Source organism: Erythrolamprus reginae, chromosome 1, assembly GCF_031021105.1.
Source record: "Erythrolamprus reginae isolate rEryReg1 chromosome 1, rEryReg1.hap1, whole genome shotgun sequence".
In the NCBI taxonomy this organism is placed as follows: domain Eukaryota; kingdom Metazoa; phylum Chordata; class Lepidosauria; order Squamata; family Dipsadidae; genus Erythrolamprus; species Erythrolamprus reginae.
In genome coordinates this window covers 204,025,601-204,040,429 of record NC_091950.1, presented here as the reverse complement: position 1 = coordinate 204,040,429, position 14,829 = coordinate 204,025,601, and the positions used below count along the sequence as shown (strand labels likewise).

The 14,829-nt window shown below is 34.0% G+C and overlaps 1 protein-coding gene across 2 annotated transcripts in view; it reads left to right on the top strand.

The window, feature by feature from the left end:
- The window catches only part of ADAM23 (ADAM metallopeptidase domain 23), a 91,341-nt gene that overhangs the window by 62,827 nt on the left and 13,685 nt on the right, over nucleotides 1–14,829 (top strand). The window contains exon 25 of one of the 2 annotated variants that reach the window (XM_070731982.1): nucleotides 6,220–6,310. The exons of the other annotated variant lie outside the window; for it this stretch is intronic. Coding sequence (XP_070588083.1) covers nucleotides 6,220–6,310 — 91 coding nt within the window. The remainder of the gene's footprint in view (nucleotides 1–6,219; nucleotides 6,311–14,829) is intronic. 2 annotated transcript variants of the gene reach the window in all.

Here is a 14,829-nt window from a genome sequence, read left to right as displayed (position 1 = left end):
GTAACAGAAATAGAAGACAGTCGTGCCTTTGCCTCCTAATTTTTCCAATTCCTAGTTTTAAATTTTCTAACTTTTCATTTTGTTTACATAATGCAGATTATAATGTCAATTTGGAAACAAAAGTTCTGCCTACATATTCATAAGGGAGGCTATAATCCTAGCCCTGGAGTTGAACTATAATTTCAAGATAATTTTAGTCATTAAAAGTCTGCAATATTTAAGAATGTTCTTTTTCTATCCAACCAACTAGTGGCTATTTAAAAACTTCCACTCTAAAAATATTTTCAGTGTTATATTAGTTCCTTAAAAATGGTTTTTCCTATGCTCTGTAACTTTTAACATTCTTAAAGTGTAAAACTATTTCAGTTGGCTTTCAATAGACTGTTTAGATAAACAATACAGGTAATTTCTCACCATATAACCTTTTATTTAGTAACCATTCAAAGTTACAAAGCACTGAAAAAGTGACTTATGACTCTTTTTCACACTTACAACTGTTTCAGCAGCCCCACAGTCACATGATCAGAATTTGGACACTTTGGAACTGACTCGTATTTATAACAGTTGCAGTGTCCCAGAGTCATGTGTGCATCTTTTGCAACCTTCTGACAAGCAAAGGGAAGCCAGATTCACTTAACAATTGCCTTACTAACTTAACAAGTGCAGTGATTCATTTCAACACCTGGGACAAGAAAGGTCATAACGGGGCAAAGCTCACTTAACAACTTCCTTGCTTAACAGCAGAAATTTTGGCCTCAATTGTGATTGTAAGTTGAGAATACCTGTAGCTCTGAGATTTTTATATAAAATTTGAAAGTTGAAGATGATCGTCATACTTTGCAAATGTACCTATTGTAACAAGAATTATACAAACCATCTTGTTGTTTTCACTGCATTTGCGTTCTTCGTTTCATTCAGTCCTTTTACATATTTCAGGTTCTAAAGTCAGAGATAAACTTTGAAATGTAATATTAAGAATTAGAACTGCAAGGTATTTTCATACAATCAATATTTAAATAACTTTTCCAAATAAAATAATTTCCAGGTGGATAGGATAATACATCTCATTGTGAGTATGAAGCTAGAGAGTCATTGGGAATTTAAAATACAGTTTGGTATTTATTTAGTAAAATATTATAACTGATCCAGAGAGGCTTCAGTGGAGGGTATTTTAGCATTGGTGAGATTCTGTGAGAACTGGAGGAAGACAACATCTGACATTCAGGGAAGACACCCTATACTGCTATTTATCCCACAGAGACAGATGCACATTTCTCACATTACTTTTATTTTCTCAAAGAAGCATATTCCACACATCAAAAACCCAGAGCTTTCAGAAGGATATTTTTGAACTAATTCCTAAAGGAAATTCTCATCTTGTAAAAAGTTAGGATGAACCTCAGTTGAATATTGATACTGTATGTATTATATTACATCCTATTTTTCCTTCTGAATTCAAATTGCTTTTTATTCATACTCAATATAGTCTATCTTCCAAATTAATTTTTAAAAAGTTTATAAGATGTTACCATAACATAAAAAAAATAACTGTAACACGCACAACCAACAATCTTTATTATTCTGGTTAATAGATTAGAATATTTATCTTTCCTTTCATTAATCCTAAGTAGTTGTTAGTTGGAATACATCAGTTGTTTATTAGAAATAGTGCAGAATGTAAGGCTAGATTAGAGAAGGAAATCCATTTTTATGTGGAATTAAAATTTTAGAAATTATAAACAGTTGAAGTCTTTTACATTTATGTGTTTCTAATTGGGCAGGAAAATCCAGTATTATGGATGCTGCCTGTCTTAGTTTTGAAGAATCAGGCCAAATTCACATTACATCAGCATAAATGAATTTTATGTTGAACATGATATGATTTGTGCCTCATAATTAATAAGTGGTACATAACCATTAATGGGAGCCTACTAAATGCATGAAATGGTATATCATTTTGAAGTGCCATATGATTTTTCTTTTCAGATCTTTATATATGTGATGACTGTCTTTTTTAAAAAGATCTTCCCTCTTCCCTCTATACAGTGAGCATGGCCACTAACAGGCTTATAGGTGCAGTGGCAGGGACCATTCTGGCACTGGGGGTGATATTTGGAGGCACAGGGTGGGGAATAGAGTAAGCATATTTATTAGTTTCAGAGTTTTATGTTTGGTGCCTACTGTGTGAGGTAACTGTACGCATCTGATCCCTCTGTGTACTCCAACTAGCTTTATGTTCTGTGGTGACTGTATTTGTCATGTGATTTGAATATTTGTGTCATGTGATATGCTCATGCAGTGTTTAACTTTCTCCTGTCTGGGATAATGTGGGGCATAAAACAATAGTTTGTCAATTGTGCAGCACCATAATTAATACAATTCAATGTTTACATGTTTTCAATGCTCTAAATTATAAATTACATTTAAAAAAATTATAGTTTAAACAATTGTGTAATAGATAACTTAGTGCACTTGATATAATTTGGTTTATTGACAGAAGCATTTAGAGGAATAGTAAGTAAAATTATATGATTTAAATAACTAAATAATTAAAAAGCAGAATTGTCCAAATCACTGTACGGTGGTACCTCTACTTAAGAACTTAATTTGTTCCGTGACCAGGTTCTTAAGTAGAAAAGTTTGTAAGTAGAAGCAATTTTTCCCATAGGAATCAATGTAAAAGCAAATAATGCGTGCAAACCCATTAGGAAAGAAATAAAAGCTTGGAATTTGGGTGGGAGGAGGAGGAGGAAGAAGAGGAGGAGGACAGTCCCTGCCGAAGGAAGAAGGTGAGGTTAGAGGAATCAAAAAAAATCTAAAACTTTAAGGCTTAAAAAGAAAAAAGAGGGACTCTGAGGTGGCAAGGAGGAGCATGCGCCTCCCATACACCTGGCACGAGAACTGCCTCTCATACACTGCGCCAGAGAGAGAAACCCAGGGGGAATGGCAGTCTTTGTGCCGCTCTCAAATTTCCAGGGAAATTTTTCCGGGCTTGGGTTCTTAAGTAGAAAATGGTTCTTAAGAAGAGACAAAAAAATCTTGAACATTCGGTTCTTATTTAGAAAAGTTCTTAAGTAGAGGCATTCTTAAGTAGAGGTACCACTGTATTTCAATCTTAGCCACTTTAAGATGTCTGGACTTCAGCTCCCAGAATACCTCAGCCAGCAGATCTGAAGTCCAGACACCTTAAAATGACTAAAATTTAGAAACTTTGACTTGGATCAATAATGTTTGGCACTGTTGCACCATAGCTGAGTAAGGGAGCTCTGTACATGGAAACAGTTTTCTTTATACAGAGCCAGTGAGCATCCAAATATGCACTGGACGTGCATTTTCACCAGTGCTTGGAGGACCGTGTACATTTTCTTGGCCTAGCAAGTGGCTATTTTAATTATCATAGAGCTACTCATCTGAGCTTATCAGTTGTGTGTTTTACTAAAACTGGATCAAAGCTATTATGAATATTTATATTAAATGAGATGAATCATTTTGAAATAGTTAACATGGGTGTTATTGACATATTGATGTGTCAACCATATATTTGGTAAACAACCATTTAGGAAATTTATGGGAACATCATTAGATATTCTTTATAGCAATATTATTAGAATTACTGTCTTTTTTATTTAATTTCCTTTTAAATAATGCATACTGAACTGTATTTATAAAATCAATAAATTATTCTGATGTTATTTCTAGAATAGCAGATTTTTCAGGTAACTTCACATTTTCCATAACACTGCATTCATCAATCCATGCTGTTCTTCAACTGATGGTGACATTTCTGATGTTAGGAAGATCAAGCTACCAAAGAAAGTAGAGACAGCTTTAGTGGTCACTAAAAGGAGAGGATCTCAATTTTCTTACGATGATTCATCTAAAATTAGATTTTCTTAAAAATCAATATAATTTGTTAGTAGTCAGTGTGTGATCTGCCTACAATTTTGTTTTAAGAAATGATAAATACTGTATGTGCATGTTACTGAAAATTCATTAATCCAAGCTATTACATTTTTTCAGTAAAATTTAATTAAATAACAGTAGCATTGAATTTCCATATAGCAGTAGCTAGATATTAAGATGCTTGTGGAGATGAGACTAGATTTATTATTTATTTATTTATTTATTGGATTTATATGCTGCCCTTCTCCAAAGATTCAGATTATTATTAAAGTTGGGAGGGATCTTGTAGGTCATCTCCTTTTTAATAAAGGATCTGAAGGAAAGAAAAGTATGATAGCCCTCACTAGAGGAATTGATTTTTCAGATTGCATTAGTCAGAATCTAATACAGTGGTTCTCAACCTGGGGGTTGGGACCCCTTTGGGGGCCGAACGACCGTTTCACAGGGGTTGCCTAAGACCATGGGAAAAGACAAATTCCCCGTGGTGTTAGCAACTAAAGCTGCTATTCTGGCATCTTGGAACCTATTTTTACAATCAGGTGTTTACAGTAGGGGTCTCCCTCTGACCTTCTTGCCAATCCGCTTCAAAGCTCTGTTGGGAGAATTGGCGCTAGACTTATGGTTGGGGGTCACCACAACATGAGGAACTGTATCAAGGGGTCGTGGTACTCAAAAGGTTGAGAACCACTGATCTAATAGAAGAGAATGTTTTAACCTAGCAGTCACCCAGCAGATTAATTCCCTGATTGGCAAAGGGAATTAGTTTGTTGCACGATGGGAATCCAGTTTGGATTATCAAATTTGTTGTTCTCTAAATTGCCAAAAGCTATCTCTCTATATTTGCATGCCACCATTTTCATAAGAAAAGATGTTTGCAAATATATATCTTGAATTCATTATTAGATATTTGTCCTCGTGCTACAAGAAGGGGTGGGCTACTGCCCGGATTGGGGGTGGGGGGACGCAGTGGGGTAGCGAAAATGGAGCTCCACCCCAGAACACCCAATTTGCACTGAAAGATGTTGAAACAAAATGCATAAGCCACACCCACAGTGTGGTAGTAAAAATTTTGGTAGCCCATCACTGGCTACAAGCTTGACTCAAGTGAAACTCTTCTATGTGTAGATGGTTAAATATGACCTTCAAGCCAAGAAGCACACCTGGTGTAAGAAATTCCTTGCCAGGAAGGAACATGGAGAATTTCCCATATTGTAAATAGAAAGTGCTCTTCGTTTTAATAGCACTCCACCCTTTCTGTTATTTACACTCTCTCTGAGGGGAGCAGGGGAGTGAATAAACAAAGAAGGGCATGCTTCTGGGCATTAAGACTGGATAAAATAAATAATTGCTTCTTGTATAAATGATCACAATTTCCAATAACATTTGCACGAAATCCTGCTTTTTAAAATTTAAAAACAAACTGTTTTTAAATGTCCATATTAGTTTTAACTATGGAATTTTTTAACCATGGTAGCACATGTTCAAAATAATCACTAATCTGTGTCTTGCTTTTTAAAAGACATTACTGTGAATCTAAGACAAAAGATTAAATCATATACGTATCATTTTGTCCTGATTGCATTTGAGAAGTAAAATAGTAATGGTGTTAGTTATTTTAAGGGTCAGCTTTTATGGAAATATTCAAGTACACAATGATTTAGAATGCCACAGAAGATATTTACTTAAGTCACTAACAAAAGTATTTTTCGGTGTATATGGGATGTAAATAAAATCTGAAAGAATAGACCCAGGATTTATCACTTCACTTCTATCACCCACAGGTGATTGCATTTCTAGGTTTTGCATTTATTTTCATGGACCGATTTAGCTATTATTGTTTTTTGTTATTTTTAGTTGTCTTCGTAATTTTTCTGTTTCTCCTGATGCTGCTTTTTTTCTTTTTTGCTCTTCAAAATTCTTCCAAACTTCATCCAATAATTTAAAAAGTTAGTTATCTATCAAGTAAAGAAACAATAGTATCTGACTTTTTTATTTAAAAATGTTTGAATACTGCAAAATTGTAAGATATTTGTGGCATTTTAAATGTTTAGATAAGTTTAAATTGAAGTCCAAAGTTTCACTAGTAAGAAGTATTTTAGGCAAGTGTTAGTTTGTATATGGGAGCGTGATAGATAATTCATCTATCTTTAAAAAATTCTTCATGTAGTTTTTAAATAACGTTGGCCCGTTTGAAAATGTTTCTTTCAAATAATTTAATAGCTCACTCATTTTAAATTGTTTTACTACATTTCCCTGGATGTGAATGAATTAAGTGGTTGGTTCTGATCTGTTTCTTCCCATCATCCTTTGTCACAGGTCCTAGCGCCACCAATCTTATAATAGGTTCCATCGCTGGTGCCATCCTGGTAGCAGCTATTGTCCTTGGGGGGACAGGATGGGGCTTTAAGTAAGCAATGCCGCATGTCTTTTTTTCAGTGGCTATAGCACTTCTTCCTGCTTACATCACTAGATTTTGAGTTCCTGCTACAAGATCTCCAGTAGTTATTTACTTTTTAAAAATCCATATTTTGTAAAAGACTAAGTATCTTTTTAAGAAATCTCAGAAATGTCACCAGGGTGCAAAGTTGGAATATAGAGTTTGTAACAGAGTCACCCAACATAGTCTGAATCTTTGTAATGCAGCAAATTACTGCATTTGACTCATTGGATAGTATTAGAGATCTTCAACCTAAGGTAGCTAGTGAAATTGCTGTGGACATGACCAGTGCAAAAATGTTGCTCTAAAAAGAGTAGTTACTTATAAAAGCTACCTTGAGGGGCCCAGAAAATCTGAATGCAAAACACATCAATTCCCAAATGTCAAAATTAATACTGTATTACATCCCAAGAACACAATAAATAAATAATTTTGCAGAAGGAAAAATCACCCAAGTAGTATGAAACTCAAATTTGAACCAAATCTCAAAACTATTTTTTTCATCTTGGAAGAGCAAATCAAGTATTATGTATAAACAGATATCCTCTTGGCAGAAACCCAATTTGTAAAATGTGTAAAATCTTTTGCATACACAGATGCATACTCATTTCATAACCTCATCTATCCTTCTGTACCTTGACTAGAACTATTTTATAATGAGTTATTTCATCACTTACATATTTTAAAAATAAGTAGATTTATACAGCTGATGCCTCTGTACCACAGTTTAGTAGCTTTATCTATGTATTCCTAAAAGTAAACATATAATGATTTTGACTCTTTTAATTGACAATGGAAAAAATAGAAATTTGAAAAATATCTAAGAAAATGGCAGGCTAGTAATTATGGCCCAACATAAATGCAATTTTAAACATGACAACCTGTTCTGTACAAGTCCAGGGGATTTTTCCAAGAATCTGAATTTGAAATTAAGAAGGAAATGTTTGCAAGTTCATAATTGTCTCATTTTTTCTCCTTAAACTTAATAAAGAAGGTGAGCGAACTCTAGGACTTTTGTATCTCCATATAAGTTTGAGTTTAATTGGATTTGTATGCCGCTCCTCTCTGCGGACTCGGAGCGATTCATAGCATATAAAAGAGACAGTAATAAACAATCCAATTAATATACGTAAAAAACAATCCTTAAAATTCTAATTAAAAAAACCCCTTCCATAACAATCCATTCAACAATCATACTAAGAAACATTCATTGGTCAGGGGGAAGATCTAATAACCCCTATTTTTACTACATACAGAGATATACAGTATACAGAGAGAGCATATACATTTTTCTATTAATAGGGTGAAGTTTAAGACTTGTTTCTAGGGTAGAATGCTTAATGAAAATGTTTCCGCAAAAGCTTAATAGTAAACAGTTCCTTTAATTCAATTGCCCTATGTATGAATTGGAAAATGGAACTGGAAACCTTCATACTCTAGTCATGTGGAAGGAGCTTTCACAGTTTATCTTCACCATTAGGGCATGGGGAGCTAACAACAACACTCAATAGGAATTCATGATAAAGAGATACAGAAGGCAAGACACAGCACAAATTATATACAAAGAGGTTTCGCAACCTATATACAATATTTACACCCAGACAGACCCTAAGAAGTCTTGGAGGCTAAGTCCCCTACATGAGAATGGACATATCAGGTGAGATTAAAAAAAAGTCAAAATGACATTTCAAAAATTCTGTTATTCAATTGCAGCTGTTATCTTGATTGTTTTAAATCTACCTACCTATCCCATGAACACATTGGATCCAGTTCCTTATGACAGGGTTTTTTTTGTTGTTATTAGGGTCGAAAGAACGTATTGTGGAGAAGTTAGAAAGAAGTATTTCTTTCGTATCAGTTGATACAAATTATAAAACAAAAATAAGGTATAATTTTATATAAAACTAAATAAACACAAAATATACTAATTTTGCAATTAGTGTAGCTAATGTACTATTTGGACATATGGAATATACTTACTAATAACATGTCCTGCTTTTAATTTTGTTCAGATCATTGAGATAATAATTTACTTCTTTTTAAAAAAATATTTTCATTGAATTTAAAACAAATCATCATACAACATACAAAATGCAAATAAAAATACATTGCTTCTTAATGTCATGAAAACAAGATTCTACTCCCTTTCAGAGGGAATTGAGATAAAGACATTGATTCACATTATTGCCCACACATAAAAGGCAAATGTTTGTAGTTAGAGACTTGTTATTAGGTCTGGAGCACAAGCATAATTAATTTCCTTTATAAATCATGAACCAGAAACTGTCTTTAAAATCAATACAGTAAGCACTAATTATTAAAACTATAATATCAAGTATGGAAATTCTTACTGTAGTGAATATTACTCACATCATTCAATGTATTTGCAAGATTCTCTTACAAACTAATTAAAAAAAACTCTTATTCTATGCAGAGCTACAGTTCTCAATATTCTTCACTACTAGCCGCACTGAATCACTAGAAGTTGTAATCATGACTTGATTCACACACTTGTTTAATCCATAGTTTCTTGAATAACCTGAATTGGCTGGATTCATGCAATGTCCTCAGTTATAAACAAAGGATGTTGCCTCAAGATTATGTCACCAAAATTTAGTAAGACATTGGAAAAAATTTAGGAGCCTATTTTTTTAAAGTAAAATAAAACATTTAATGAGGAAGAAGAGGGGAAGGGCTCAGGGGGAAAAAAGCAAAAAAAATTAGTGGTTTTTACCTAAGAAAAATGCCTCCTGAAGCAGATCTTTCTATCTTACATTGAAAAAATTCCACTCAAATAGTACTTTGCATCTTGTGTGACATTTACTACATATATATTATATGAAATAGTATGAATTGATATCTCTGTATGGATAGTCATGCAATGTAAAACATCTTAATAGTTCTCTTGCTTTTTAATCGAAAACTATTTTATTCTGTAGCAGAACCTCAAATATGATGGCCTCGCCTAGCTCTCAGCTTGAAGTGCATGTTTCTTTGGGGTAAAGTTGGGGAAAACAGGTAGACTTCCTCACTAGAATCTAGATAGGTCTTCTCATATTTTGCTGCTTCATTTCGTGTGTATGAGAGAACTCAGAAAATTTGTGTTATCTGTTAATAATATTACTGTATGCAACAACATCCAATTCTATAATTTAAGAGTATATTTTAAGTTTAAAAAGTCTTCAAATGTTAAATGGAAAGCACACTTTAAAGAATAATTCTATAGAAACAGCTAAACATTTTAGTGTGGCATCATAACACCTATCTGAGAATGTTCTTTCTGAGTATTCTTAGTTTGTATCATGATTAAAGCCCTTCACCCAGCCGGACCAGAGGTAGGTTTCTCCTGTTTCAGACCAGTTCGCCCAAACTGGTAGCAACCCACTGGTGATGTTACCATGATGTCAGGGAACTGGTTCAGACAGGGCTGGTCCATAGGCACCACCATCTATTTTTTGAATTTTTAAAATATATTTTTGATTTTTTTTTTCCTTCTGAACATGTGCAGAAGCCGAATTTCTGGCACTGTGCATATGGTCGCCATCTTGTTTTGGGGTTTTTAAAAATTATTATTATTTTTTTGGGGGGGAAATGATTTTTTTTCTTTGTTTTCATGTTCAGAAGCCGAGTTTTCGGCACTGTGCATGCGGTCACTATCTTGTTTTTGGTTTTCTTTTCTTTTTCCTGTTTTTTCCGGCACTGCGTGAGACAAAGTGAACCGGCAGAAAGGTAAGTTAGAATCCACCCCTGAGCCGAACCTTTCTGTCCCCTTATCCTCACTACATCCTCTGAGGGTCAGGAGACCCATTTGTGAAAAAACATCAAGATCTGCCGTGATAGGAGAAAATGGATGAGATTCGTGAGAGTAGCTTGAGGAAGACGAGGGGGAAGGACAGTCCCTAATGAGTGATATGACTTTTCATTAATGCACTTCTGGATCCAACTCATGTTCTTATTATATTGTCTAATTAAAATTCTTCCTAGTACTTATGTGATAGTTATTAACTTTCTTCAGATGCATAAAAAGTTGAATTCAAAAATTTTGGGGTAAACATTTTGCAAAGGTTTCTCAGTGAAGATAATAGATTTCTATGTGATTTGGTGTGTCGAAAAAAATATTAATTCTTATTTTGACAAATCTTGTGAAAGCTACATACATGAATAAACCTAATGTTTGTTTACAGTCAGCACTATTATGGGGAATAATACGATATTAGTGTTGTTTTATAGGCCTGTTGAGCTCTGAATTAAAATTGATCTTTCCCTTCTTCTTTGTATCTCAACTTGCTCAACTTGTAAGCACTCTGAAATATGTATCTACGATCCAAAAGAATTTTAAATAAAATATAAAATTCATAGTATACACGATTATGGTCATTTGACTAAGATGGGTTATTATAGAAATTGAATAAATAAATAATTATATTGATATTGTGCAGGATAAACTGATACATTTTAAAGCCATTTATTTCTTATAAGGTACAGAGGTGGATGGATGGATACAAAACATGGTTTTTTTAATTTTTTGTTTAAGTTTATTGTATGGCTGGAATTAAATTATTTTCTTGTTTAGCATTAAAAAAGGAGTTGCCTTCTGTTAGGCTTGCAAAATCTGTTTTTGCAGTGTAGTGCATATTGTTTCTCCATACCAAAGACAGCCAATTTCATGTTATACCTCCAAGCCTTTTACAAAAGAACTATAATGATATATTGTCATTCTTTTTTCCCAATCACAATTGTATCCTTTTAGTCCTTATTCTGAATTTCTCCTCATAATTACATAAAGATTAATTGAAGTAAATTAATTAAATTATGTCAATTACATAAAGTTAATAAATAGCTTCTTTCTAAATAAGCAAGATGTGATTACATCTTTTCAATTTACTATACTGAAATACAAATTTTATGTGTATAACCATATTTCTTTTCTACTTAATTTGTTTTGAATAATATATTTTTATTTATTTATTTATTTATTTTGTCAAGTATGTATTGGTAGTATACATAGATATAACACATTATGTACATGAAATGGGTATTAATAAGAGGAAAACATTAGGACAGGGAGGATAGGCTGGTGCACTTATGCACGCTCCTTACTGACCTCTTAGGAATCGGGTGAAGTCAACAGTGGATATACTAAGGGTAAAGTTTTAGGGGTTTAGTGACGAAACCTACAGAGTCAGGTAGTGAGTTCCAGGCATTAGCTACTCAGTTGCTGAAGTCGTATTTTCTACAGTCATGTTTGGAATGGTTTACTTTTATTTTATTTTTTATTTTTATTTATTTATTTTGTCCAATACACAATGAGGGTTTTAGTGAGTATATATCAATATATACATAGTAAAATACATGATGAAGGTTATAGAGGAGATACTCATAGTAAAATATATCTAACAAAGAATAGAAAAGAAGAAATAGGAATAGAATATATAGGAATAGAATATATAGAATATATAGAATATAGTAACAGAATATATATATATTTTCGTAAATTTTCACGGGTATATGTATGTAGATTGTTCTGAGTTCGGGTTTTGCCCTGTGTAATATTTTGCATGTTTATGCGACGTTTCGGTGAAATCACATCCACCATCATCAGGCTGAAGTTTCCAAGCTTCGTGCTGTTGTAAAATGGAATGTCTGCAACTGTCATTTCTTCCTAGTGTATAGTGTGGGGGTGGAGATTTGGTTTGAATGTAGCAAATTTACGAAAACAAATATCTTACCTCTACGGGGAGGACACTTTCCTACTGACTAGGACCTATGAAAAACTTGAAGTCAGAAAAGCCTCCATCTTATGTGATCTCACATTCCTACGCAACTGCAGGGACAAAAGAATAATTCCCAAATACTTCCAACTAAAATTCCACCCAAAAACCCCAACCATTGAGAGGATCCTAAAAAGATCTGAATTAGCCCTAATCAGAAATGAACTCCACAAAAAAAGATTCATACTTGATGAAATCAACAAAAGTCTACTCTCTCTTCACCTTAAAATCAGCAACCAATTACACCCTATACTCTGGGATAAATTCAAACAAATATCAATCTGGAGAGCAGAAACAGAAACCCAATATAAGACAGACACACATAATAAAAAACTCCAAAAACTAGAAATACAGCAGAAACCCAGCCCTCCACAACAACTTATGACCAAAACAGTACATAACATATCAGACAGGATACTCACCACTACAGAAACCAATATTCTTTCAAAAGGATTCAATTTTGCAATAACTCCAAAACGCATCCCAACTGAAAACATCATATGTGGAATTGAAACAAATCTAAATAAAATAAACCCAGATACAGCCAACAAAATCAGACTTAAAGTCACTAATATTCTCTGCTCTAGTAAACCTCCTAAAAGCAACATACAAAAGGAGGAAAGAGATGCACTTATCAATTTGAAGAAAGACCATCATATAACCATCCTCCCAGCCGACAAAGGAAACTCCACAATAGTGATGAACACAGCAGACTACAAAGAAAAAATGACAACTCTACTACAAAACCCAGCCTACAAACTCCTAAGCACAGATCCTACCACCTACCTAGAAAAAACTGCCAAATCCAAAATCAAGGCCTCTCCCATCAGCGAAGAAATCCAGCAAAAAATCATCCCCAGAGAAAAATCTTCCATATGTCCAAAACTCTATGGCCTTCCAAAAATACACAAGGAAGGAATACCTCTCAGACCAATAGTCAGTTCTATAGGCTCCCCTCTACAAAACCTTGCCAAATTTTTAGCCAAATACCTTCAACCATATACAGAAACTATTACCTCATATGTTCAAAATTCATTCCACTTTATACAAATAATCAAAAAACAAAACCTACAACCCGATGACCTACTTGTGAGTTTTGATGTCGTGTCCCTTTTCACACAAATACCTATTAAAGAAGCCTTGACAGCTATCCAGGACAAACACAAACCCCCCAAATATATCCTAGACCTTACCAACCACTGCCTGACCAATACATACTTCATCTATAATGAACAAAGATATAAACAGATATAGGGAGCCCCCATGGGATCACCTCTCTCACCGGTCATCGCCAACCTCTATATGGAATATTTCGAAAATAATGCATTAGAGCAATCCAAATACAAACCTAAACTTTGGCTGAGATATGTTGATGATACCTTTGTAATTTGGCCACATGGTAAGGAAAAACTAGACAATTTCCTCACACATCTTAACAGCCTACACCCCAAAATACAGTTTACTATGGAAACAGAAATCAATGATCAACTTCCCTTTCTAGATGTACTGGTCTATAAAAAACCCAATGGCAGCCTAGGACACACTATCTACCAAAAGAAAACCCATACCAACCGTTATCTAAATACACACTCACACCACCACCCCGCACAAATCACCTCAGTGGCCAAAACTCTCATCACCAGAACCAAACGCTTAGCTGACCATGAGCACTTAAAAACTGAATTGAACAAACTCAAAGATGTATTAATTTCTAATGGATTCGAAGAGAAAACAATCACAAATCTAATCAAAAAAGAGACACCCCCCAAAAAACAAGATCAAGAACAGGACAATGGTACCACCATCCTCCCTTACATCAAGGGCACCACAGACAAAATTAGTAAAATCCTGCACAAACATAACATCAAAACTTCATTTTGCACCAACCAAAAAATATCTAATATCCTAAGGAGCCCCAAAGATAAAATCCAATTGGAATTCCAAGGAATCTATGAAATCCCTTGCAAAACATGTGCAGCCACATACATTGGACAAACCAACCGAAGAGTAAGTGCACGCCTTGCAGAACATGTGAATGCAGTTAAAAAAGAAGATAAAACTTCCTCCCTTGTCCAGCACATTAAAAAAACAGGGCACAAAATTGACTTTGAAAAAACTAAATTACTTCACAAAACAGAGAATTTATATAGAAGAATTGCCCTAGAAGCCATAGAAATTGAAAGGAGCCCCCTTTGCATGAATAAAAGAGATGACACGTCCCGCCTACCAGAAATTTGGAAACCAGCCTTAAACAAAAAAAACACTTCATAAAAATCACCATTCAATCCTTCTAATAATTATGATTTTGGACTTTTGAAATTTGGAAACCAGCCTTAAACAAAAAACACTTCATAAAATCACCATGTCAATCCTTCTAATAATTATGATTACACCAACCAATCAGATCACTGAAACATAATCACCCAATCTATTTGCTACATTCAAACCAAATCACCCCCACACTATACACTAGGAAGAAATGACAGTTGCAGACATTCCATTTTACAACAGCACGAAGCTTGGAAACTTCAGCCTGATGATGGTGGATGTGATTTCACCGAAATGTCGCATAAACATGCAAAATATTACACAGGGCAAAACCCGAACTCAGAACAATCTACATATATATATATATATATATACACACATATACATATATATATATACATACATATACACATACATATACATATACATACATACATACATACATACATA